The sequence below is a fragment of the Prionailurus viverrinus genome, chromosome C1 (assembly GCF_022837055.1).
Source record: "Prionailurus viverrinus isolate Anna chromosome C1, UM_Priviv_1.0, whole genome shotgun sequence".
In the NCBI taxonomy this organism is placed as follows: domain Eukaryota; kingdom Metazoa; phylum Chordata; class Mammalia; order Carnivora; family Felidae; genus Prionailurus; species Prionailurus viverrinus.
The window spans coordinates 77236228-77264044 of record NC_062568.1 but is presented as its reverse complement, the minus strand read 5'-3'; the positions used below and the strand labels follow the sequence as shown (position 1 = coordinate 77264044).

The 27817-nt window shown below is 47.3% G+C and overlaps 1 protein-coding gene across 1 annotated transcript in view; it reads left to right on the top strand.

The window, feature by feature from the left end:
- Positions 1-27817, top strand: part of KIF5C (kinesin family member 5C) — a 164532-nt gene that overhangs the window by 124175 nt on the left and 12540 nt on the right. The window contains exons 19-25 of the mRNA XM_047872713.1: positions 1211-1320; positions 3637-3738; positions 3965-4025; positions 8954-9025; positions 11653-11757; positions 13696-13912; positions 15108-15221. Coding sequence (XP_047728669.1) covers positions 1211-1320; positions 3637-3738; positions 3965-4025; positions 8954-9025; positions 11653-11757; positions 13696-13912; positions 15108-15214 — 774 coding nt within the window. The 3' untranslated portion in view covers positions 15215-15221. The remainder of the gene's footprint in view (positions 1-1210; positions 1321-3636; positions 3739-3964; positions 4026-8953; positions 9026-11652; positions 11758-13695; positions 13913-15107; positions 15222-27817) is intronic.

Below are 27817 nucleotides of genomic sequence, written 5' to 3'. Positions count from 1 at the left end.
CCGATGCCGGGCAGTCGGAGCCGTTCTCACGGCGTGGCCCGGCGTAGGACTGAGATGGAGGTGGAGTGTCCAGAAACCCCACGACGTCCGTAGTAATAGCCACGTTGCTTTGGTACGTGTTCCTTCCCCGTTCCTGGTGCAGAAGGAAAGAGCAGAACCCGCCTCCCCTCTCCAGCCCCCAGTCCCTACATGAGCCACACTGTTGAGGTTAACTTCTGAAGAAGTGTTTGCCCTTTCTTTGAATGAAAGAAAACATTTCTCCTCTTGACATTTTTATTTTCTCATTTTTTTTGAATATTGATTTTATTTTCAGGAGAGTGCAAGTAGGGGATGGGCAGGGAGAGAGGGGTGGGGGGCAGAGGATCCAAAGCGGGCTCTGTGCTGACAGCGGCGAGTCCATAGTGGGGCTCGAACTCACAAACTGCAAGATCATGACCTGAGCCAAAGTCAGATGCTCAACCCGCTGAGCCATCCAAATGCCCCCTCTCCTTGACTTTTTAAAAGAAGCACTCCAAATTTGAGTTTCCATCTTATACATAGAGATCTTTATGTTTGGTCACATGTAAAGTGGTGAAGGAAAATGTAGGATGAATGACTGGGAAATAAGATTTTTAGGTGAATAAAGTGAGATATGAGAAAATGTTGAATTTTACTTCATTTTAGGCAGACTACTAGTCCCTTTGGATGTGAGCCCATAGTCAAAACAGTGCCCGTGGTATGATCCTGCCCCAGGCTCACCTTGATGGGCCCCTCTCCTGGTTTCATATGGCTTTGGTGAAGAGCTCTCCTTTGAACATCATCACAAATCTGTGCAGTGGGCAGGACTGGGGCAATTATCTAAATTTTACAGATGAGGCAGTGTAGCTCACACAGGTTACATGGCTTGTCTGAGGTCACCTGAGTAGTCAGAGGTCCATGCCCTCTGACTGACTTGGCTAGAGAAGCCATGTAGCCTGGTGAGCTGTAGAAGGTCACGGATAAAGCTTTTTATTTAATTGATGGACTGATTTGCTCCCAGGGCCCGCTCTGTTTTATAATAGATCTTTGGGTTTTGTTGTGCCAGTACGACAAGGCGGGTTCTGGGGGCCCCAGTTTTGGGACCTGACAGCCGAGGGATGTAGGGTAGGAGGCAGAAGCAATCCAGGGCTTGTCATAGTGTGGGCTGTGAGCCAACGAGTGGATGACACATCTCTGCTGGCCTGGCTCGCAGAAGGCGCTGGAGCAGCAGATGGAGAGTCACCGGGAAGCTCACCAGAAGCAGCTGTCCAGACTTCGAGATGAGATCGAGGAGAAGCAGAAAATCATCGATGAGATGCGGGAGTGAGTCGGCCCAGGGGCTCTTGGGATGTGGGGGCAGGCATGGCGTCTTCGGCCAGCCTGGAAGGATGCGGCTTTGAGCTGAGGTCTGCTCACCTCGCCCTGTGGGCCTTGGGCTCTGCCCTGGGCCGCAGTGGGCTACACACGCGGCTTCCGACGTCTGTTTTCCCATCTGGAGCTGAGCCTCGGGGGGCTCTGCTGGGGCAGGTGGCAGGCGGATGCAGCCGTCCTTCCTCGTGCCGGAGGAGCTGGGGTCATGTTGGTGACTCAGCTGCCCTCATAGGTGGAAACACCGTCTGTATGAAAAAACATATTTAAAAAAACCCTCAGTTGGTCCTGACTCCGGAGTTCTGATAGGTTAATAAATCCTCCAGAAAAGATAGTCAGCTCCTGCTGCCGCCTCACCCGAACTCATAAATGCACCCTGCACAACCCTGAGCCACCTGGTCACATGTGCACACTTTGTAGGGACCTGTATCTGTGCTCGTGGACTTGTGGCATTTGCCGGAATGGCTTCATTGCAGCTTGTCTCTGGGGACACCCCCCCCCCCTTTCAGGGCCATTTTCCTGTCCTGTCACGGCCACTGAAGAACCCCTGCTCCATAATGATCTCTCCCCTCTTCCTCTCTTACCTTCCTGCCTCATTGTCAAAACAAGTCACCAAGCTGGGAAGTACTTTCAGGATCCTCTCCTTGAGGGTTCTTAACATTTTTGCACAGTGAGTCCCTTGGCAATCTTTGAACCCCTTGGCAGAATAATATTTTTATTTATTTGTTTGTTTGTTTGTTTGCTTACTTATTTATTTATTTAATGTTTATTTTGAGAGAGAAAGAGAGAGAGAGAGAGCAAGCACACAAATGAGGCAGGGGCAGAGAGAGAGGGAGAAAGAGAAAATCCCAAGCAGGCTCCATACTCAGTGTAGAGCCCGACACGGGGCTTGATCTCACGACCTCGAAATCATGACCTGAGCCATAATCAAGAGTTGGATGTCTGACCGACTGAACCAACCAGGTACCCCTAGAATAACATTGTTAAATGCCACAAATAAAAGATGCCGGAAAACAAAGAAAACCAGTTACGTTGAAATACATTTCCATTCGCTAACACCTCCCCCGCCCCCTGCCCCCTGCTCATTGCCCCCAAGATATAGACTAAAGGCTCCTTCCACTCCCGCTTTCTGTAGATGAAGAGCCAGATTTCTATATGGGAGTCAAGGTTAAATGAGTTACTTAGGGTCACACTGCTAAGTAGGAATCAAACTGAAGTTAGAGTTTAATTCTCCAGGCTACTGATCCAAATCGCTCTTCAGTGTCTGCAAGCTGCTCGCACAGCATATTTGCATTTTAAAAGAGGAGAATGGTAACGAAGCAAAGTGTAAGTGTTGTGATCCTGGGCTCTGTGCACACTGTCTACCGAAGGCAAGCATTTCGTGTCGTCTTTCCTCTCCTCGTTTTGAACCATCCCCGTGCTGTTATTCAGGTTGTTCTTTCCCCTTCAAGCATGTCCTGTGTTCTTTATTCTGATTAATCACCCTTGACATGTTTAACTGGAAGGGGAAAGGAGGGAGGGAAGGAAGGAGGGAAGAGGGAGGGTTGGTAAATGAGTTAGTCAGTAGGTGTGGAAGTTTTGTTGGCCTGTGCCTTTCAAGCAGACTCTGAGTTTTTCCTTCAGATAGTGTAGAGTCTGTTCCTTTACAGATGCACAGGCCTGGCCATACAAAAGATTTTGTAAATACTGCATGCAAATGTTGACAAAGTGCCCCCAACCAGATGGCGAGTTTCCCTTTTGCAGCAGCCCCTGGGCTTTCTTTGTATTTTTCTCTCTCCGTACCCACTCCTTGAAGACTTCACACAACTGTCCCTGTGTCAGCCAGGAATTTGGACTTAGAAAATGTTCTCAGATCATCGGACTAGAGAGGCAGGGAAGGTTGAAATGGCCAAATAAGGTTTCCCGAGTGTGGGTGCGTGCCATCTGTAGGGCAGACAAAGCAGAATTCTTCTGACTGTGCTGTCTTTCTCTGTTTTTAAAATATCGGCCCTTTTCCTATCTCATTATTTTCCCCCCAAAGCTCTTGCACAAGCCAACTATAAATATATTCTCAAAGCCTTATGTTTCATGCCTCTGAGATGTTCCCAGAAATTAGTTTCCACTTCGGCAGGGAGGAAGCTGTGAGGTTGTTCTCTGATCCCTCAAAATCCTCTAGAATTGCCGCCTTTATTGCTCAGAACTAATGGGGTTGGAACAGAACCATGTCTTCGGCTGGGTGACTCAGAATTTCAGACTAATGTGGACTGTATTGCTTTTTCCTCTCAATTTCAGTTTGAATCAGAAGCTGCAGCTAGAGCAGGAGAAGCTCAGTTCTGATTATAACAAGCTGAAAGTGGAAGACCAAGAGAGGGAAATGAAGCTGGAGAAGCTCTTGTGAGTGTGCTTCAAATGTTTCCCTGGCTTTCTCTCCTCCCCACGGGGTCTCCGAAAGCCTGCGTCCATGATTCAGATTCCTAAATATTACGGTTAGGTTGGGCCAAGGCTGTTTGTGTGCGTTGGTTTGTTTTGTTGATTTATCCGTAGGTGTAAATGGAAATCTCTGATGCCCTTTTGGTGGTTCATAATTCCTTTTTTTGTTTGGTTTTGTTTTTTGTTTTAGATTGCTCAATGATAAAAGGGAACAAGCCAGAGAGGACCTCAAGGGGCTGGAGGAGACAGTGGTATGTCAACATGTTTCCCAACTCACTGTCGTCTCAGAGACCTGATGAGTTTGTGATTTGTTGCGTTTGTTTATCCTAAAATATCACCTGTGCCCACCTTTCTCACATACCGTCTTAGACAAAACGTTTAGGCAAATTCCATATATTTAGATATTCCATTTAGATAGAACATTGTGTGGAAAAGTGAGAATTGTAGAATTTGTTCCCCAGCTCTTGACACAATGATTAACCATCAGTCTGTCAGTCCGTCTGTCTGTCCATCAATCCATCCATCCATGCTTAGTGCTATGACCATGCAGACCCTGAGTGCGAATTAAACTGACTTGCAAATCAATGACTGCAAGTTTACAGGTTTTGCACACTATAGCTTTTTTTCCATTCAACATTCAAGAGCACCTACTAAAGGCTGGCATTCTTCTAGGTGCTTGGGTTGCATCAATAAATGACAAAGATAAGATCCTGGCACTTGTGAAGCTTACCTTTGGCTGATGGGGAAGACAGATAGTGAATAATAAGGGAGGAAATCATGACCTCCATTAAATGGTTCTGGAAAGTGCACAGGGTGGTTGCTGGCAGAGGTCCCATGAGAAGGTGACTTTTGAGTAGGAACTTGAAGCAGGTGAAAGGGCAAGACTGGAAGGGCCTTCCAGGCATAGGCAATAGCCCATGCCACGGCCCTGAGGTGAGCCCATGCCTGGTGTTTTGGAGTGACAGCAGGGAGGTCAGTGAAGCAAGGAGGAGCTAGGAGGTGGGCACAGAGAGGTCAAGGCAAGAGCAGGTGTAAGCTGGGAAGGGACTTGAGATTTGCAGGGTTTGAGGTAGAAGAGTGACAGATCAGAAGGGCTTATTATTTGGAATCCTGGTTGTTTTTCTTCATCCTGCATCTGAATTCATGACGTTTGTCTCCACTGGTTGACTTCCATTTCAGCTGCTCTGAGGGCCCTCGAGAGGCCTTCAAAGTGCCACACACAGCCTGTGTTTGAAGACAGACCATCCCAACCTAGGCTCTCAGTTTGGTGAAAACATGTCCGGTCATTTAGATACAATTGTTCAGATAAAGTCATACATTTTGATTCCACTCATGTGTCATGTGAATTTATGTGGTATTGTGCCTATCCAAGAATCTAGTGACCCTAGGCTGTAGGGCTGGGCCTGGTTCTGCACTCTGGCTTCTGAGTTGATGTTAGTTGCCCCTTAAAGCCAGGTGGAGGGACTCAGGACAGAAGTCCTGGTGCAGTCCACTCAGGACAGAAGTAAGATGACTGTATGCAAAGGATCTTGGGCCTTTCCAGCATGGTGGAGAAGATGGTAGATGGGGCTGCTGGCTGTGGGGGAGACTGAAATGAAGCTGTGAAATTGCAGAAGTGATACTCACAGTTATAGATGATTGTAAAAATTCAGGAAAGTATTGAACTTTAAAATGGTACCGTATTCCCACTAGCCAGATATAAGTGACGTTTCAGTACCTTTTTCCTTTCCACCCGTGAACTGCCCCTGCCCCACTCGCTCACCTGCCATACCTGCCCTTCATGCCCTCCCACAGGTGCTCTCTCACGGTCACACTCACACTCGTGCAAAGTCACTTGTCCTCTCGTGCACTCTGGCGCATGCTCACACCCCACAGTCTGCAGTCCCTTCCTCACACTCGCGGGCATTCACTTCCATGTTCTCGTGTCTGTGCACTTCCTCGCGTGCTGGCCCCTCCCACCCTCACACTCACCCATGTGGCTCTTCTCTCTTGCTCTCACTCAGCACTCACATCACACACATTACGCACATTCACATTTTAAACCCCAAACTGGAACCTCATGGCATCTTGTCACTTAACCTGCCCTCGGAACCTTCCCTAAACTGTAACTGTTCTTCAGGAACAGGCTCGCTGCCCTTGATTGACCTTCCTAGAATTCTCCTTAGCTCAAGGCCTCTTCTGGCTTGAGTATTTGGGCAAGCTGGGTGGAACCTGCTGTCCAGGGATAGGAATGTGAGGCCCACTCCAGCAGATGACGTTGGAAGATGTCGAGGCAGCCATGGGGCTTCGGGGCTCGTCGTCTCTTGCTGTGTTGATGGGCCTTGTGTTTTCGCCTCTCTGGTCTCGCCCTCACTGTCCCCCGTGACAGGAAGCTAAGCCTGCAACTTTTACACAGAGGGCAGCAGCCTGTAACATGGACAATTTGAAAGAAGGTAGTCAGGTAGAGTGAGGAAATGATAATCTGCTGGTGGAAAATTCATTGCTGCAGGAAAGCCAAATGATAGCTGCCTAAGCTTAAATGTGCAACTTGTAAACTATTTAAAAAATTTTTTTTCATGCTTATTTATTTTTGAGAGAGAGATAGACAGAGTCGAGCAGGGGAGGGGTAGAGAGATGGAGACGCAGAATCCGAAGTGGGCTCCAGGCTCCAAGCTGTCAGTACAGAGCCCGACATGGGGCTTGAACCCACAAACCATGAGATCGTGACCCGACCTGAAGTCAGATGCTTAACCGACTGAGCCACCAGGTGCCCCATCTTGTAGAATATTTTATATTTTAAACATCTTGAAGCCTGTTCCTTGTACCTGCCCCTCCTGAACTGCTGAATTCACCTAAGAGCAAACAAAAATGAGATACAGTTGCCAAACTCAGGACTCCATAGTATTTGGTACTTAAGCCCCAAAGAAATGTCTGGCCCTTTGACAAGGCCCCGTGTCTTCTCTTCCCATTTCCCTTTGGTGTAATGGCTTTTTTTTTTATGGAAAATATTTGCTGTGATTACAGTTCAGCCAGGAATAAAATCCCTGAAGCAGCAGAGAGAGCGTACAGAACAGGGGCTGGGGGTCTGAGCTCTGTGGGCAGGGGCCTGAAACAGTGTGTCTGCATAAACGTGGGCTCTGAGCTGTGCCCCTGTGCCTGCGCTGGAAGGTGGCTAAGCCTTGGACAGGTCTGATGGGCATTGCATCCAGAATAACAGGCCTGCTTGGCTTCCTGCAGAAAGGAATTTGCCACATCTGAGGAAGGAATTGACTTCAGCTGCTGTTTATTTCAACACAGAATTGCAGACTTGGACCCAGCAAAAAGACCTTAAATTAACACAGAACTGTTATTCCAAGAAACTTAGTGTTTTTGTGTCTTTATGGCCTGTTTCTTTTTAAAAAAAATTTTATAATGTTTATTTATTTTTGAGAGGGGGGGAGGGGCAGAGAGAGGGAGACACAGAATCCAAAGCAGGCTCCAGGCTCCGAGCTGTCAGCACAGAGCCTGACACAGGGCTTGAACTCATGAACCACGAGATCATGACCTGAGCCGAAGTCGGATGCTCAACTGACTGAGTCACCAGGCAACCCCCTGCCACCTTTTTAAAAAAATTTTTTTTTCTTTAATATGGCCTGTTTCTTTTTTTCTGTGAGCATGTGTGAGCTGCATCCCTTGACATTCTGTGTTAAGTCAACTTCGACAAATTAAAAAGTATAAATGTAAGTTTATCTCTCTCCTCCCTTATAGGAAAATATTTTGCAAGGAACTAATCATATCTCCTGTAGTAAATATATGGAGAATTAAATGAAAGTAAATAGCGTGATATTCTGATCTTGTTAACAAAGGTCACCAGGTTTGACTCAGACCCTTGTCCTAGCAGTCTAGTTCCTAAGGGCTCATTTGTAGAAAATAATTCAAAATGAAGAAAAAAAATACCCCCAAGAAGTTAATTACAACATAACAATATTATAACAACAGAGGGAAACAGTAACAAAAGTATACAATAAAAGACTACTGAAGAAATGGATGTCAAATATGATGCATCAGTAAGTTAATACTAGCTAGTGTTTACTGACCATTACGATGTGCCAGAAACTGTTTTCTAAGAAAAGTTTTATAAGGATTATCACATTTAATCCTGACAACTGTGAGGCAACTAGTATATTTATCCTCATTGTACAAATAGGAAAACTGAGGCACAAGAAGGTTAGGTAAGTTGTCCAGGGTCACGTGGATAAAAGGCCCACCACCTGCTTCATCCATGAGCTCCGTGATGTAAAGCAAACGAACATGAACTGAGACCAGCAAGGGGTGTGGAAATATGAAAAATGTCAGTTAGGATGGGAGAGGTTGTGGGTAACTTTCCTTTTACACTGGCGTTTTGTATAATGTGTACGTGATAAACTAGAGGAAAAAAGGAATCCCTTCTGGTACAATGCAGCCTATTAGGAATTTTGGGGAGAAACTTTTTTTTTTTAAGATTGTTTGTTTGTTTGTTTGTTTAAGAGAGAAAGAGAACAAGTGAGGGAGGGGAAGATAGGGAGAAAGACAGAGAATCCCCAGCAGGCTTCGTGCTGTCAGGGCAGAGCCTGACGTGGGGCTCGAACCCACAAACCGTGAGATCATGACCTGAGCGGAAGTCAGACGCTTAACTGACTGAGCCACCCAGGTGGCACATGAGAAAACTTTTGTTTTTTAATGTTTGTTTGTTTGTTTGTTTATTTAGAGAGAGTCCAAGCAGGGGAGGGGCAGAGAGAGAAGGAGACAGAGGATTTGAAGCAGGTCTGCACTGACAGCAGAGAGCCCGACATAGGGCTCAACCTCAAACCGTGGAATCATGGCCTGTGCCAAAGACCTTACCCATGAGAAAGCTTTTCAACTTTTGTTTTTGAGGGGAGAGAAAAAGTGCTATTTAGAACTCAGCAAATGAGTAGGCTTTGTTCTAGTTTACATTTCATTGTTTGAGTTCCCGTCTCTGGCCCTTGGGATGCTCTTGAGACAGTTAAGGGGGTGGACACAGCTGGTGAGAAAGTCAGGGAAGTGTGGGAGCACTGTGGCCTTACTGGCGGACTCATAGAGCATGTATGGACAGGTCTGGGTCATTGGGTCAACCAGATGTTGATGGTGTGGCACCAAATCCGTCACGAATTCACTGTTTCCCCCACCACCTAAGTGGCATTTTAACAATCTTCTCTTCCAGTCTCGAGAATTGCAGACTCTTCATAACCTCCGGAAACTCTTTGTCCAGGATCTGACTGCCCGGGTCAAGAAGGTGAGTTCTCTTTTGTGTGAACAGGACTGAGAAGAAAAGAAAAGATGGCCAGAAAGAATCATTTTCAGTTGAAACATCACTTCCTTAAATTGGGGCTGGTTATGCTTAAAAATTAATTACTTCAAGCCAGAGAATGTATTAAAAGAATGTACCAGAGGCAAAACAAAACAAACAAACAAACAAACCAAAACCAAAACCAAAACCAAAAAAACCAAAAAACTTGGGAATATTTTTCCACCTGATTTTTTTCTTCTTAGTAAAAGGAAGTTATAATCCTCTCCCTGGCCCTCATTTCAAACGAGCACATATTTACCTGGCCGCAGTGTGAGAGCTGCTGTGCATGATGCGGGGAAAATCCAGAGGGGTCTTGTCAGGCAGAGTTGCCCCAAAGCCCGGTGAGCAATGCCAGAAACCTGTAGCAGTTGGAGGCGAGAGCACCCTGTTTGCCTGTGACGAGACCATGAGGGGCTAGGTCAGAGTGTGTGAAGCACCCTGACGTGTGTCTAATTTGTTCTTCTCGACACCAGTGTAAGTGGTTCTTACTGTTCTCTTGTTAGTGGAGACAGGCTCCGAGGTTAAAGAACTTGCCCAAGGTCACACAGCTGGAAGAGCCAGAGGTAGGATTGAATCCAGCTCTGTGTGACTTCTGAATCTGGGCCTCTTTGATCCTCACACCTCACATGGCGATCTCAGGGAGTCAGCATATAGCAGATCCCACAGCAACTTGTGGAAGTTTCAGGAAGGAGGGAGAGGTGGCAGCAGTGAGGGGACTGCTCTTTAAAAATGTTTAAACGTGATGGAAGAGGAGCAATGGTCCATATGCAGATGTGCAGTAGGACGGAAGGAAGGTGTATTTGAAAGTGTGTGTGTGTGTGTGTGTGTGTGCACATGTGTCTGTGTGAAGGAGCCAAGGGAAAGAGGTGAAATATATAAGCAAAGAGGAAGTGATTCATGGGGTCAGATCTGAGAGGGACGGAATTAATAGCACAGATGGACATATTGGGCTTGGTATAAGGGGAAGGGATATAGTCTCCCAGAGAGGAGTAGTGGAGAAGTCAAGATGGGAGACATTGCAGGAAAATGCATAACAGTGGAAAGATGCATCCAATGATGCATCGATCTTCTCAGTTAATGTGGAGGCTCAGTCCTCAATGGAGAAGGAAGGGAAGGAATGGCGAGGCCACAGAGCCTAGAGCTGGCGCCAGCAGCGTGGAGCAATTTGTCAGGGATGAGTGAAAGGATTGCTGAGCAGCGGTGTGAGCGTCCAGCTGAGGCTCAGAGCATGAATCTGCCGTGGCCTCTGACAACTTGGTTCTAGCGAGTTTGGGGACCTGCAAATGAAAACAAAGGAAGGCAGAGCCTGATAGGAGAGTCCAAGGGCTGAATGGCAGTGGTGGGGCAGGTAGGTAGTGACCACAGGCATCAAAATAGAAATGACTGTCAGACCTGGACCAGGTAGGCAGGAGAGGCCAGAGCACAGGGGACAGAAAAGGAGACTGGGGAGGTTAGGCAAGATCTGAAAAGGCTTAGTCAGAGGGAGGAGGGGGTCCAAGGAAGCTTAAGATCAGACTTCCCTGATTTCATGATGTAAAACTCTCGAGGAAGGACCTAGTTTTATTAGACCAGTGACTCTCAAAGTGTGATCATCTGGCCAGCAGCCTTGGCATCACCAGGATGCTTGCTAGATTCTCAGGTTCTCAGACGCACCTCAGGTCCACTGAAGCAGAGACTGGGGCTGGGGCATAGCAATCTGAGTTTTAATAAACCCATCTGAGTTTAATTTCCTTCTGGGTGAAATTTGAGAACCTTGGATGTAGATGGAAGAGACACGGGTCTGAGATGCATGTACAGCTGTTACCTCTCAGAAGGAGGGATGGTGGTCTTGTCCATCATCAGATGGCACAAGCATGTCTCACCATTTTGGGCTCCAAGATGTGCTTATACATGTGTTTCTCAACTTATCTGACCACTGAGCGTGGCCCTGCCGGGAGGGAGGTTTCTGTCAATCTTAAGATCTGTTGAATTTCCAGAGTTTTTCTGGCAACACCGTGCTCAGATGCCATGACTAGTTTGAAGTAGATTCATTAAGTAATTTCATGGAATCGGAAGCTCAGGCGATAAGCACAGGCCATTGAGACTTCCCAGCAGGACCACATACAATTGCCCTCAGCTTACTGACTTATCTCAGTTGGGATATTTGAAATTAAATTTCGGTCTTGGGTTTATATTTTCATACTGCTTCTTCTTATGAGTTTTGGAACAGTTCTTTTGAAAAAGAAAAGTCTATTTGCTCACCTGCAAGAGAGAGGTGAATCTCACAGGGCTAATCTGTATCTTTCAAAGGAAGATTGGAGGTTTTGTTTTGTTTTGTTTTTCAGTTCTCTAAAATATAACACTCGTGAAACCCTTGACACGGAGCAAGGAAATTAATTGGGAAGGTCATTGAGTCTCAACTTTCAGAACCTCTTTTTATTTTCACTTTCAGAATAACCTTTGGTGGGATTGGGGTTGTTTTTTTGGTTTTTTTTTTTTTTCTTTAAAGAAGATTTAGAGTGTTGTCCACCTTATGCTGGGGCTGCGGGCGGGCAGTGTGCTGGCCTGCCCGCTGACCCCTCATGTTGGTGCAGAGTGTAGAGCTGGACAACGATGATGGAGGGGGCAGTGCTGCCCAGAAGCAGAAAATTTCCTTCCTGGAAAATAACCTGGAGCAGCTCACGAAGGTTCACAAACAGGTAGGAGAGTCGTGCCAGCTTCCTTCTGCTTCTCATATTCTCCTGGAAAGAAGCCCCGTATTGTCCTGGAAAGATGTGGCCGCAGTTCTGGGAGAAGGCTCTGACATCGAAGGCTAAGGGACTCTGTCACCACAAGACGTTAGTGCCAGACTTGAAGTCCTTTAGTCTTCAGTGACTTCCCTTATATATAAAATTCTTTTGTCAAAGGCAAATGGAAGGAATTGAGTTTGAGCTCTTGGGCTTTGGGAGGTGGGGTGTTCAGAACCCTGTCTTTCTATCCTGTCTCCAGTCCCAGCGTTGGACCTAGAGGCTGCACAGAATGTCAAGTGAATGCCATGGAGCTGGTTCAGGCCCCTTGTTTTTTTACAGATGAGGAAACAGACTAGGACTAGAAGTAACTTAATTCATTTTCTCTCTGCTCTGTCGCCCTATTTATTGAGCACCCTGTCAGGTTCTTACGATGCTCTGGACTTTGTCTAGAGGGACAGCAAAGTTCACGGCCAAGCCTACTGGTGATCTAGGCAGTTGTCTTCTCTCTGTATAAATGCTGGAATGTTCATGTTTTTCCTAAATCCTAAAGATTTGGGCTATGATAAAAACAGTCCAACTTGTTAGACCACATGGATAAGGTGATGTCATCTCTCTTTGACTTAAGTCCTCTTTGATATTACTGATGGTGGCATTTTTCCCCAAAGGGAGGACGGCCGATTCAACATGGTTGAAGTCACTCATGCAAATTGTTGATGAGAAATATAAAAGCAGAAACTGCAAGGGAATTTGAAATAGGGCTCTGAGATTAATTATTTTATTTATGAATTCAGTGAATATGTTTTAAAAATCTACTCTGGAGCTGCTGGTTTGCCTATGGGGTTAAAGAATGCAGGTGTGGACTCGGGATAGGTAACCTTCGTTAGCACTTTCTGATTTTCTAAACTTTTCTTGATCCACTGGGATTCCCACAATGGTCCTGTGATATGCTATCCTTTTTTATGGGTGAGAAACCTGAGGCTTGTGGTGGTTGCATGACTTACCAAGTCCAATGTCAGGAAATAATAGAGCTGACTCTTGAACCTTTTCTTCACCTGGGGCCAAACCTGTTGCTTCTTTTTGTTTTCCTTCATTATCTTTTTATTTAAAAAAAAATTTGTATGCATTTATTTTTTTTAATTCCAGTATACTTAATACAGTGCTCTGTTACTTCCAGGTGTCCAGTATATCAGTTCAGCAATTCTATACATTACTCAGTGCTCCTCACGATAAGTGTATTCTCAATCCCCTTTACCTGTCTCACCCATCCCCCCACCCACCTGCCCTCTGTCAACCACTAGTCTATGGCCACACCACCCCACACGCGCCCAGTCTCACCTGTTGCTTCTTATTTGAGGGTCTTAGGTAATGAAAAAATGAGCAGTACCCCAGAGTTACCTGTTAGCCTTTGGATATGTTGCTAAGGGGGTCCAAACCACATGCTGGTGTAGACAACATGTCCTGCAGGGAGGAGCCCTTCAGGGAGCTCTAGAACATGCATGCCTTTCACCGGTGCTTTTGAACTTGCTTTGTTTACATTTCTCAGCTTCCATATGCTAGCATCTGACTAGTCAATTTTCCTTACACTAGTTCCCCCACCCACTCAAACAAAAGAGGAAGTAAATCCTGCCCAAGTCTGAAAGCTTCCTGTGCCTGGAAATGGCTTTTAATTTCATCCTACACCCCCTCCCCACTTCCTTGCACCCATGAACCGTGTGTAGCAAATTGGAGTCCCAGAGTATGGGATCTTGATTTTCCATCGGTGGTGGTCACATGGACTTTCCAAGATGACCTAGCGGGCTGGTTGTTTGGCTGCAGAGACTGCTTCTAGCTGCCCTTGTATCACTGTCTGCCCCTCCTGCCGGCCCCCTGGCCTCCCCGGTAAGTCACCCCTATCCCTTCCCGCCGCAGCTGGTCCGGGACAATGCAGACCTGCGCTGTGAGCTGCCCAAGCTGGAGAAGCGGCTGCGTGCCACGGCGGAGCGTGTCAAGGCCCTGGAGAGCGCGTTGAAGGAGGCCAAGGAGAACGCCATGCGGGACCGCAAGCGCTACCAGCAGGAGGTGGATCGCATCAAGGAGGCTGTTCGAGCCAAGAATATGGCCAGGAGGGCCCACTCAGCCCAGATTGGTATGTGTGCCTCTCACCAGGGCCCTTGATGGAAGGCAGGACTCTGCTGCCCAGGAGCACTGATGATGCTCCGAGGCAGCGATGGAGCTCTGGGCTGTCCGGAACATCTGAAAGGCTGTGGTCAGGCATGCAGGACCTAGGCTAGCTGGCACCTCCCGGCACCTGCGTTCATCCGGGGAGGATGGGTATGTCAGGCACCTGCTTCCTTATACTGAGAGATTGCCACGTACATTGTGGTCTTCAAAGCTGCTGAGCTGAGCAGAGAAGGTGGCCAGCCTAGGCTGTCGGTAAAGGTTTGTGGCTGTAAACAGAGGTACTTTCTCAGAAGTCCTGCAATGTATGGCTATTTCTCAGCAAAGCCCAAAGGCCCTATAGCAGGTGGGCCTGTGAAGGGGCCCTATGGAGCCAGAAGCCTCAGGGAAAGCCACTTGCAAGGGCAGGTTTGGAAGTGCCCTGGAAAGAGCCAGGCCTGGCATCGGTGAGCTGGCTGTGGTTCCAAACTGGGGAAGGGGCCTGGACATCCAGCCCCTCCCAGGCTTGGGTTTGGGTATTTTGCCCATGAAGGGAAGAGGGTGTAGCTGCTAAGTCATAGTTCCCAGGATGGAGCCGCAGGCATAAACTGGATTTAGGGATGTGCTCTAGAGAGCTTTTTTCTTCCATTGAAATGCCTCCAATAACATGTGATATTATTTCCCATCAGATATTGCCGTGCAGCTGTTTTGCACACCAACAACTTCATGTTTCTAGTTTTAAGATCATACCTTAGATTAGTGTTTTATTGCTTTTCTTGGACTTTACGCTCTTTGTAAATCTGGAAACTATGGATCTTGTTACCAGAGAAGTGCATCATAGGCAGATTTCTGCATCAAGTTTCAGGGGCTGCCCAGATGCCCTTAAAACCCCAGGGGTGCCTACGGATCTGCCGCAGATAAAATGGAAAGTCCTTCTAAGTTTCCTCAGCCATAATTAACATAATTGATACATAAATTCTCTCCGTCCCCTAACCATCTGGCGCCCTAAATTAGTTAACTGCACTATCAAGAGGGCAAACATCCTCTTTTCAGAAAGCTCTGGTGATTGATGAGGACTGTAATGATACAAATTGTAGGTCTCGGTTTTCACATGTGACCCGCGGGCATCTGGGTATGGCTGTTTAAGCCTAATCTGAACATTCTGTCCTTTCTGTCGAATACAGCCAAGCCCATCCGCCCTGGACACTACCCAGCATCATCTCCAACGGCCGTCCACGCCATCCGAGGGGGAGGAGGAGGCTCTTCAAACTCCACTCATTACCAGAAATAAATGCGAAGTGAGTCCCTGGTGTCGGGTGGTTTCTGTTTGGGGCAGATCCGTGCCCCTGCCTGGCTCCCAGCAACATCCATGTGCACCTGTGATAGTGAGAGGCTCAGCTCTCCTGGAGCAGACCCTAGGGACGCAGCTTACCTGCCCTCAGCTCAGCCTGGAGCCTCAGGGTCTTCTTAGCTAGGGCCACCTGGTGCCGGGGACCCTCTGGGGATAGACGAGGGTGTGGTGAATGATTCACCTGAGCTTTCTTTTGTCTGTGGGGTTTCCCTGTGCAGCTGGCATCCAAAAGGGCAGTACCTGTTTGTCAGCTGCTTTTGCCTAGAGCAGACAGATGTGGGTAGTTGCTTCAAGTTGCAGGAGCTGAATATAAAGAAAGAGCCAGATACAGAAAGTCTATTTTTATAATTGCTATCTGAACTCAACAAATAGGGTTTTTAAGAGTGTGCTAATTTATAGCTAGGTAGGTCCAGACCACTTTTTTCTTTGAGACAGTGGTCTAGAAATTTCTCTTCCTACAATCCACATGCTTGATATTGCTCTAGCAGCAAACAAACAAACAAGAAGTGATATGCTTTGGAAAAGAGAAGGAGAGACCTTGTCTTTTTGTACTTGAGGTAGATGAAAGAGGTCATAGGTGGGGCTGGGCGGACAGACAGCTGGGTGGCCAGAAAAGCGTTTAGGAAAACTCTTTAAACCCGTAACCTCTGGATAGAAGAGAGTATCTCCAAATGTTGCCCTTGGATTCTGAGCCCTCACTAAGGAAGCTGGCTTAAGCCACCATGATCAAGGGCGACGCAGGGGAGCATTGAGTCCTCTCCAGCTCTTTTTGGATCAAGGTGAAGAAAGTGGATGTATGGGGCCGGAGCCCTCTCTCAGGCGATACGACAGCATTGCTAAGCCTCATGCAACAACTTCCAAGGAAGGAGCTTGGTGGCTGCACCCGGAGCTTTCTCCTGCGCCGCCCCAGGCAGCATGCCAAGGAGCAGGACAGGCACTGGTCAGATGAGGGAAAGGGAGGGAAGGCTGAGGGGGCCCTCGAGCGGGCAACATGTCCACCACCATCTGCCATAACCTAAAAGGTGGATGGGAAGTGGTCTTGGCAGTGGGCCATCCCATTCAGATCCGATCACTTTCAATCACAAATAAAATAAAATCGGGTGTCATAAAATTGCTTTTGACTGCATGTTCCTGGTGTTGTAGTTGGCACTTGAAGGGAGCTATAAGACCACATTAGGCAGCTTGGAATAGAAAAGCTAAAGTGTGGTTCTGGAACTTGGGTGGGTGGGAGGGTGTCCGTATCACCTGGTCCCCAGGGACCTAGGCTTCTTGAAGGAGCATAGGGCCTGGGCCTTTGTATGTTTACCAAGTACCCCGGCTGATTTTGTTAGCCACCAAAGTTTGAGAACTCCTATCCTGAAGTAACCGTGGCTTACATACAGGATGGAAGTTAATTTCTCTGTCACGTTAAGAAAATTTGAGAGCGGCCTGTCAGAGGCTGGTAAGGGAACTCTACCGTGACTACAGAAAGCTCGCCTTTTAAATTTAGACTCACTGTCCTCAGAAGTACCCTCCTCCCTCAAGGTCACCTGGTCCAGCTCTCAGGCCTACATGCCATGGTTAGCAAGCAGAGAGGAAGCTGGGAAAAGGCAGAAGCAGCCCTCCTAGCCGAGTCCTCTTCCTTTACTAGCCTTCCTGAAGTCTGCATTGTACTAATGCCTGCATCCCTCTGGCCGGAACTGAGGCACACGGCCATGTGCAGTGGCAAGAGGCCTGGAAAAGGGTAATTTTTGAGGTGGCACGTCACTCACTGCCCCACGTAAGAGTAGTGTTCTGTACCTGAGGACAGGGCAGTGGATGTTGGGTGAGCAACCAGAACCTGCATTTATTGAGCACCTACTATGCAGCAGTGCTGTGCTGCATGTAATATCTACATTACATTACATTACCCCATGGCATGTAAGCACAGAGTTGGGGTGCCTGGGTGGCTCAGTCGGTTCAGTGTCCCGCTTTGGCTCAGGTCATGATCTCGCGGTTCGTGAGTTCAAGCCCCGCGTTGGGCTCTGTGCTGACAGCTCGGAGCCTGGAGCCTGCTTTGGATTCTGTGTCTTCCTCTCTCTCTGCTCCTCCCCTGCTCACGCTCTGTCTCTCTCTCAAAAATAAATAAACACTAAAAAACTTTTTAAAAATGTAAGCACAGAGAGGGATATGTGCTTGGGTCCCAGCCAGCTCTTAATAAATATACTGGCTCAGAGATTCTGGAGTCCAAATCCGGTGCAATGGACAGCCACTTGCCTCGTGCAGTCCCGTAAAGGTTCATCAGACCCATGTTTTGGGGAAGGTACGTACAAGCAGATGTTCTCTCTTATGCTTGTGATTGAGAAGCAGTAGGCCCGGTAACACTTTGAGGACCTTTGAACTAATAGCGCTGTCCTCGCCCTTCCTGGTGATTCATCGCATTCTGTAACTCAAAATGTTGTAGGTGAATTTGATTATTTCATCTGCAGCTGGAACCTTCTTAACCAACTCTGTCTGTACCTACAACTCCTGTAGCTAGGTACTTTCTCCACATCACAAAACAGGTAGGCCCCCTTCCAGGTTATCAGGATGTTGGTGTGGTAGAGGGGCCTGGCTTTGGACAAGAGACTTGGGTCAAGCGTTAGGTCTTCTACTTTTTCCTTTTTTTTTTTTTTTTTAAGGTTTATGTATTTATTTGGGGGAGGGGATGGAGGGGCAGAGACAGAGTAAAGAGAAAATCCCAAGCAGGTTCCACACTGTCAATGCAGAGCCCAGTGTGGGGCTCAGACTCAGGAACCATGAGATCATGACCTGAGCCAAAATTAAGAGTTGGACGTTTAACAATGACCGAGCCACCCAGGTGTCCTATTTTCTTTAAGTTACTTCCGCTCAGTAACCCTCGGTTGATTTGGTTTCTTTGTCTATGAAATGGGAAGAATCCTTTCCCTGGATCATTGGTCTTGAAATGAGGACAAAATGAGGCCACGCTTCTTAAGTTGCTTGGCATATAGCACGTGCTTGATAAAAATGTCAGCTATAGTTTGAAATAGCAAGCAGTGCATACTGGGCACAGCAGGTGGTTGATGAGTGTTGGTCTGTCATCTCCAAGTCATGTAGTTGTTACAAAATAGTTTTTAGTCCCTCTCTGGCCCCAGGTTCTTTTTTTTTTTTTTAATATAGTTATTTATTGGGGCCCCTGGGTGGCTCAGTTGGTTAAGGGTCCGACTTGGGCTCAGGTCACGATCTCGCGGTTCGTGAGTTCGAGCCCCGCGTCAGGCTCTGTGCTGATGGCTCAGAGCCTGGAGCCTGCTTTGGATTCTGTCTCCCTCTCTCTCTGCCCCTCCCCTGCTCACGCTCTGTCTCTCTCTCTGTCTCTCAATAATAAATAAATGTTAAAAAGGTAAAAAAAAATAATATAGTTATTTATTTTTGAGAGACAGAGACAGGAGCAAGCAGGGGAGGGGCAGAGAGAGAAGGGGAGACACAGAATCTGAAGCAGACTCCAGGCTCTGCGCAAGCTGTCAGAACAGAGCCCGACGTGGGGCTCGAACCCATGAACCGCAAAATCATGACCTGAGCTGAAGTTGGACGCTAAACTGACTGAGCCACCCAGGCGCCCCACCCGGGCCCCAAGTTCTGACCGCTAAGTGGGGAGGGCCCATGAGTCAGCATCCTATTTGGTGCTCTGACCAGATGAAAGGTGTTTTAAAGATATTCTCACTTATTCATCTAAAGGTTATGAATAAGAACATTGACTATTTTTAAGAAAATGACTGGGCATTTGTCAGGAGAGGTTAAAAAGAAAGGATAGTAACCAACGGAGTGGGGAATTAAAATTGGAAGTAAGAAAATGCAAAATCATTTTTTTTTAATTTTTTTTTCAACGTTTATTTATTTTTGGGACAGAGAGAGACAGAGGATGAATGGGGGAGGGACAGAGAGAGAGGGAGACACAGAATCGGAAGCAGGCTCCAGGATCCGAGCCATCAGCCCAGAGCCCGACGCGGGGCTCGAACTCACGGACCGCGAGATCGTGACCTGGCTGAAGTCGGATGCTTAACCGACTGCGCCACCCAGGCGCCCCGCAAAATCGTTTTTTAAAAACCTAATTGCAAATGTGGAATTCATTGCTTAGTTGGGACCAACACATTTTGAGAGGATCTTTCCTGATCTTTGGGACGCTCATCCCAAAGTGTGTCTGTCCTAGGCAGAAATGATCTCAGGTGCTGACTCTTCCCAGCCCTCTTGCTAGAGCCACCACAGCCTTTCATACATGGGCAGCATCCGGGTATCTCTGGGGTTTCCTTCTGCTTCATTTCAGGTTTCAAGGAATATAGTCACAATGAGTATTTTGGTTTATGCCCAAAGTTTCAGAGCAACTAAAGATGCCAACATGTAGAAATCAGAACTCGGGATAATGCTGGCTTTTATCTTAGCTAGTTCAAATCCAGGGGGGCAGCCTAGGGGAGGGGACATCTTTTTCAAACCACAAAATGGGACATGGAATCCGGGGATGGCTGGACATGCATGGGTTCAAGCCCTGGCCTTGGCTTTATTTCCACGTGATGTTGGTAAGTTACTTGATATCTTTCAGCCTCAATTTCATCATCTGCAAAATGGGATCAGGCATGGAGAACCTGTTCCGTACTTGGTTTTACAACGTCTTGTGCAGTGTTACTCTTCTTTTGCAGGGAGATAGTGAATAAACGAGATAACTTCAAATAGTGGTAAGGTTCTGAAGAAAATAAGAGCAGGTTAATGAAATGGAAATGGGGACACTTATTTAGAAGAGGGGGTGACATTTGAGCAGAGCACTGAGGACAATTACCAGCCACACAGTGACTGGGGAAGAGTGGCACAGCCACTGGCTGGAAGGTGGGAATGGCTGGCGTATTGGGGAACCTTGGGAAGCCTGATGGGGCTGGAGCGCAGAGAATGCGGAGACCTGCATAATCAGGGTTTGTTGGGGAAGAAGGTACTGGACAGATAAATGAGGCCTTAGAGGCCAGGCTGGCAGCTCAGGGTGCAGTCAGAGTGTGCAAGGCCACTGGGGCCTTTGGGTCTGGGAGTGGTGGGGCCTGGTTTGTGACTGGCAAAGGCCACCCTGTGCTGGACCCCTGGGAAAGGATGGGGTGGCTGAGAGCCAGAGCAGGGCTCCCCTAGAGGCTATTGCGGGAGAAGTGATAACATAGGAGACCCCAGAATTACAGGTACAGAGTACTGGCTACCTGAGAGGTGCTGCCATCCGGAGCATAGGTGGAGGTGATGAGAAGGCAGAGTAGAAAGGACAGTTGCTGGTAGGTGGTAGTGGGGTGGCAGGGATGTGGAATGGGTCTCATCTCTGCCTGCTTTCTCTCACAGGAAGCCAGGTTATCAGCTGAGGGAGGCAGGGAAATGGGGTTGTGGGCGGGAGAAGAGATAAGGTGTGAAATAGACTTCTGAGGCAGTCCTGAGTGTTTATGCATGGCCCACACTTAATGTGGACACCTTTTAAATACTTGTCCAGCTCCTTAGTTCCGAGCGTCCTGGATTGGGCTTCCTTTCCTGGCAGTGCTTTGCCAAGCCATTGGGCGCTTGTTCCAATGTGTCCACCAGATGGCGCCAGTGGGGCACTGCTGATACCTTGGCCCTTTTCTAAAAGGCTTCCAGGCAAAATGGTCTTCCTTTCCCTTTCCTATATTAAGACCACTATTTCTCAGATTTGAATAGCAAATAGAGTACTTTTAAGGGGATAAAGTTCTCACATATTTGCCAGAGTTTAAGTTGTTTTATTATAGTTAAGTATTAGCAAATTTAAAACAGTATATACTCTTGTACTTAGTCTTATGCAGCTATCAAGTCAAAACAGATTTAGGAGTTAGATTGAAATGAAGCACAGATCAAAAATCCAAATCACCAGCCTTAACATAATGCAATGAAAGATGGTCTTTTGCTGAAAATAAAGAGCTGGGTGCAATGCGACTCTGGTATGCATTGCTTCCAGAGGAGTTTGGCTTGTCCAAGTTACTTCCGTGTGTCATGACATGACTCACTTCTTTTACCCCCTTTCTGTGCTAACACCACTGTAGAGGGGTGCCTGCTGGCTCAGTTGGTAGAGCATGTGACTCTTGATCTTGGGGTTGTAAGTTCAAGCCCCACATTGGGTATAGAGATTACTTAAAAATAAAGTCTTGGGACACTTGGGTGGCTCAGTTGGTTAAGCACCTGACTCTGGATTTCCGCTCAGGTCATGATCTCACGGTTCTGGAGTTTAAGCCCCGTCTCAGGCTCTGCGCTGAAGGCATGGAGCCTGCTTGGGTTCTTTCTCTCTGCCCGTACCTGGCTGAAGCTTGCACTCTCTCTCAAAATAAATAAATAAACTTACAATAAGTAAATAAATTAATAAAGTCAGAAAGAAAGAAAGAAAAGAAAAAGAGAAAAGAAAAGAAAAGAAAAGAAAAGAAAAGAAAAAATCACTGCAGAATCACTGCATACCTTCCAGCCAATTCACCTTCTAGTGGCTGGAACTCATTATTGTCCTGCGGGTCCAGCTTTAGCCAGAGGCTATTTAAGTGATAAGGAGTAGCCCCCACTTGGTCTGGTCGTAGCAGAAAATGCATGTAGGGCTGAAGGTACGCAGGAATGTTTGGTTGCAAGGTAGTCAGCTAGAGAATTTAGAATATGCACATATTAATGCTTCAGATTTTTGTGGCAAGGAAAATGTAAAATTGAAAACATTGTGAGGGGCACCTGGGTGGCTCAGTCAGCTGAGCATCCAACTCTTGATTTCAGCCTAGGTCGTGTTCCCAGGGTCCGGGGAGTGAGCCTGAGTTGGGCTTAAGATTCTCTCTCTCTCTGGGGTAGCCAGGTGGCTCGGTTGGTTAAGTGTCCGACTCTTGGATCAGGTTGTGATCTCACAGTTGTTGATCAAGGCCCCACATCAGCTCTGAGCACTGACAGCTCAGCCTGCTTGGGATTCTCTCTCTCCCTCTCTCTCTGCCCATCCTGCTAGCTTTCTGTCTCTCTCAAAATAAATAAATAAACTTAAAAAATTTTTTTTCTCTCTCTCTCCCCTTTCTGCCCCTGTCCCTGGCTGACACGCATTCTCTCTCAAAACAAACAAAAATAAATAAAGGTGAAATTGAAAATCATTAAAAAAAAAAAAAAAAGAAAGAAAGAATATAATTGTGAAATGAACCACAGACCCAGGATGCACCTCACTTTGCTGATGTAGATGAAGACTCTGATATTTTGAGGACTGTACTTTTATTAAAAACCATATATATTAAGTCTAGAAACTGTAGCCTATTAATAAAGTTTTGATAAGCTTTGATAAAATATTTGGTAAAATCACAATGGTACAGCAATAGGGACCCACTAGGGTTCTCAGAAGAAGCAGTTCCAGGCGCCTGAGTGGCTCAGTTGGTTAAGCATCCGACTTCAGCTCAGGTCATGGTGTCACAGTTTGCGAGTTCGAGTCCCACGTTGGGCTCTGTGCTGACAGCCTGGAGCCCACTTCCGATTCTGTGTCTCCCTCTCTCTCTACCCCTTGCCAGCTCACACTCTGTTTCTCTCTCTCTCAAAAATAAACATTAAAAAAAAGAAAAGAAGAAGAAGCAGTTCTGTGTTTTCAGACTGTGATTTCGTGTTTTGAGGCATAAAGAAAACAGCGCTGGAAAAGCAGGACTGTGATTTCTAGCAGGGCCACCTGGCAAATGGAACCATCAAAGCAGACCAGGTGTTCTGTTACGGCCTCTGTATCTCTGATTTGTGTGACATTCCCTGGGTCAGTGACAGTCACTATGGGATGGCTCTGTCTTCTTCAGGTTTTACTACTTCAGGAGGTTCATTGTGAATATATTTGTTCGTTGTTAGTAAAAAACAGTTATCTTTAACTCTTAAATGTTTGTGGGCTGGAAGCGGACACCTAACACAGATCTACAGGCTTTCACAACTGTCCCCTTTTGTTGCCATAATGGTCATCTGTGACTGAGGGCCTGACATCCTGGACCCTATGTTGCCTGCATGCCTGACACTTTTAGGGACCTTCAGGCTTGGCCCGGACATCTGGAAAGCATCAATAATGTTCTAGTCTAAGAAGTCTTGTCACAGTAAGCTACACCCAAAAGGGCAAATTCCACGTGTACATTAGAGACAGGAAGTCCAGTATTTTTTAGCTTAGCACTTAAACCTCAGATTTATTTGCCTCTGAATGTCCCCGGCCATTTCCCCACATTTACTACCCTCAGCTAAAGCCCTGAACTTTGGGTCCACTTGGGCCTCTATCTTTGATCTAAGAAATTCCACCTTCTCTCAACCCCCCACCCTGCTCTCTCCCTTCATTGTTTTCCTCACTCCACCTCAGGCGGAATAGTTTTCTTTCTGAGCGTTTGACTTGCAGAACAAAAAGGCCCTTATTGTTTGGTCCTTAATTTATCCTGAGGTTCAGGCTGAGCTTCCCAAGCTGGCACTTCATTTATCCTCTGTTTGCTTTTCTAAATCACTGTCTTTCCTGCTTGTTACTCTTCTCTCTGTCCTGAATAACTGGATCCATCCCATCTGGCATCAGTGACGGGGTCTACTTTGACCATTCTCCTGGTTTTTATGTCCATTTAATCACAAATAAAAAATGTACTTAAAATGTATAAGTTGACTCGTGCTCATAGCAGAAATGAGTTCACTCTGTACATAGAGGGTAGGTGAGAATTTGCTTTACCAAATTTAACCCCCTGAAGTGGTGAAATCGTTACGGAACCAGGCTGGAACACTGGAGGTAAAACCAAGCAGCACTCGGAGATCTTGGTGGATTGGAGATTTATTTTACACCGATAGGCTCAGAGGAGACTGATTCTCCAAAGGTCTGAGCGCCGAATGCAAGTGGGGAGGGTAATTTACAGTTGTCAGCTTCCATATCTGTGGGGGTTTTCGAGCACATAGCAAACAAAGGAAGAAGAACCCAGAGGAGGGGTCTCTAAGCTAGAGACCAGAGTCTGTTTCAGCCCCGTTGGCCATCTTTGGTGTACTTTATTTACTTCTCCAACATTCCTCCCCCCCACTTTGATGCCTTAAAAAAAAAAAAAAAACTTTTAGTAGGCATCACCTTTCAGTTTTACAGGTTGATACTCTCGGAGGGCTAAGATATGTGCAGTAGTTTGGCGAGCAACAGTGTTTTCAATAAAACATACCACAGCATTCAGTATACAAGGGCCGATGGATACAAGTAAAATTATGGAGAGGAGGGGCCCCGCCAGGGCAGGAAGCCAGGATGCCCAATCTGTGAGATCCCATCCTTTCCATTGATTGATACTTTCCTGTTGTCTACATTGAATTCTTTCCTTGAGTTCCTTAATCTTAGTTGTAACTATTCTTGACTGGTTTACGAAATAGCAACATTCCTCCCCCCAGAAAGATGCAAGACCCTCCTTTTTCTTTTTTTTTTTCTTTTTTTTTTTAAACGTTTATTTATTTTTGGGACAGAGAGAGACAGAGCATGAACGGGGGAGGGGCAGAGAGAGAGGGAGACACAGAATCGGAAGCAGGCTCCAGGCTCTGAGCCATCAGCCCAGAGGCTGACGCGGGGCTCAAACTCACGGACCTCGAGATCGTGACCTGGCTGAAGTCAGACGCTTAACCGACTGCGCCACCCAGGCGCCCCGACCCTCCTTTTTCTAAAGTGAGGAGGTTGAGGGCTCAACTATGTTGGAGGGTCACTGCCGCCAGAGAGTTTATTTGGTTTTGTAAGGTTACCAGAGAATCTGCTACCCGTTCCATGTCTTCATTTAGCTCTTGAGATAGTCTATGGTATAGTCCTACAGATGAGCCTATGCCCCCATTCCAGTTCCTATTCCTGTCGCAATTCCTGCTCCTATCAGAACGGGTAGCAGGATTGCCTGTTTAGTCCGGGACTTGGAGCTAAAGTTTGTTAGGAGCTGATCTTCAGTGTACACGGATATCTCTGGGGTTAGGAAGACAGAATAACATATCTGAGTCCAGTTGGCCTCTAAGCATCGGTAGGCCAAATTAGAACACAGATAGAACACCCCAGGGGTTGAACACAGGGTTGCATTCCTCTTTATATTTCTTCTGCATAGAGTGGTAGCATTCATACCTTCAGGGACGTACAGATTAGATTGTCAGCATTAGTGAGAGGGACCCCAGTGGCCAGGGGTCCAATTAAGACAGAAGTGTTGGTTTTGAGATTTTCAGGAGCTTCCCAGGACAAAGGGATAGGAATGGCTAAGTAAGCCCTACTGCTGAGGGGCAAGCACATCCAGCAGGTTTGGGTGTGATTATCTATTTTATGGAGGACTTGTAGTGTAGTGTTGGCCCAAGGCTGGAGTGGGGAATTGCTAAGCATCTGATTGAAGGCTGAAAGGTTCAACCTTGGTAGGCTGCCGGGGGGGGGGGGGGGGGGGGGGGGGGCGGTTGCCTTTATGGCTTGTATTACCCTATCCTGGGTATCCTTTATAGCTTTTTGAAGGGCCCTGTCTTGCACCCCTCCCCATCCAAGATCCCCCATTGAGGAAGGTAAGTGTAGCAAGCTCGCTTCCCTCTCTGGAGGCCCTTGTTGTGACATGGGGTCCTGACATTTTGGGTTATCTCTATGGTCCAATTCTTAGCCCTTGGGGCACCGAGGGACTGACAGAGTGGGTGTTTTTCCCTTGTAGCAATCTTTGTGGAGGGAGGTGAAGGCGCTGAACGCCCTTGACCCCCTTATTGTCATATAACAATCCTGGGGGCAAAGTGGGTAAGCGGCCATTGTGAGGGTGAGAGAGGTTATCATAATATACAGGCAATACTTAATAATCCTCCCATCCAGAGGAGGTATGTGAGACCCAGCATGCATCTTTTGTCCCATGTCCAGCTTGTTGGTACAGTCTCTGTCAGCCCAACAGTAAGAAGTAAAATCAGGGCTATGGCACCAGGAAGGGGCAAGGGCTGGCAGAGTTGCATCCAAACCCCTAGGCTAGGTTCACACGTTGATTCCTCAGGCTTCTGCCGTGCGCAGGTCAGCCAGCTTCCAGGGTGTGGCTGGAGCAGGGCTGGAGGTCTCAGGGGCCAGTTTCCCTTTTGAGGGTCAGTTTAAGCGGGTTGACTAGATCTGGATCACTTCGCCAGATTGTGGGTTCTTCTGAGTTGGCCTTCTTAACTCTGGAGTGATGGACCCATGGGGGTGATACCTGAAACTTTAAGGGCTGTAGGAGTTGTTAGAATAACAGTATGAGGCCCAGTCCACCATGGTCTAAGAGGTTCCCTCTTCTAATCTTTGACCCACACAGAGTCTCCTGGCTGAAAGGGGTGAACGGGGGTCCCTAAGGAAATTGGGGCCCTCTCTGTGGTGTATCTTTGTAACTTGTTTAGGACTGCCCCCAAGGTCTGGAGCTGTTCTCTTATTCCTTTGTCTCCAATCTGGTGTAGGTCTCCTGGGAGTTTTCCTGAACATGGTGGGGGGCGGTGGGGGGGCACCTATATAATAACTCAAAAGGGAAGAATCCTAGTGCTCCAGGCATGCATCGGGCACACAGGAGGGCCAGCAGTAGTAAATCTGGACATGGGAGATTAGTCTCTTGGTGGAACTTAGCGAGGGTTTCCTTGAGGGTGCGATTCATCCGCTCTACGTTCCCTGAGCTCTGGGGTTGGTAAGCAGTGTGCAGTTTCCAGGTAATGTCAAGGCACTTTGTCAGGGTTTGTATAATGTCTGCCACAAATGCTGGTCTGTTATCACTGTGTATGGTTAAGGGTGGACCAAACTGAGGCACAATCTCCCGTAGAAGGGCTTTGGCCACCTCGCGACTTCATTCCGTTCTGGTGGAGAATGTTTCGACCCATCCCGAATGTGTGCAGATTATTACAAGAAGGTACTTGAACCCTTTATTTGGTTGTATGTCAGTAAATTCCACCTCCAAGTCTTCAAAAGGGGCGGCCCCCATCCTTTGCCTGCCAGGAGGGGGCCGTGGGGTAGACCAAGCATTGTTTTTGGCACACGTTACACATTGTTCACCGACAGCTGGGCATAATGGCGGCAGCTGGCTGATACAGTAGTTCTTTTTGAGGAGGGCCTCTAGTGCAGTTTTCCCTAGGTGTGTGAGTTGGTGATACTCCTTCACTAGTGTTTTCCCATAGACAACGGGACAAAGATGTGCCCATTTGGCATGACCCACCATCCCTCTTTGCTTGGTGTGCCCCCTTCTGTCGAGGCCCAACTTGTTTCTTCGTTTGTGTACAGGGGCGGGGAGGATTCCCTCTGGGGCACAAGAGTCATAGTGTAGGTAGGAGCTTTGCCTGGGTCACCACAGGCAGCCACTCTGGCTGTTTTGTCAGCCAGGCGATTTCCTTGAGTTACGGGGTCATCTCCTTTCAGATGTCCCTTACAGTGTAGGATAGCCACCTTGTCTGGCAGCCATACAGCCTCAAGAAGCTCTAGTATTTCTTCCTTGGTTTTGATAGTTTTCCCTGCAGCAGTAAGGAGGCCTCTTTCTTTATAGATGGCCCCGTGTACATGCACAGTAGTGAAGGCATACCAGGAATCAGAGTAGATGTTAACTTATTTACCTTTGCTAAGGATGAGGCCTCAGGTTAAGGCATACAGTTCAGCCCATTGTGCTG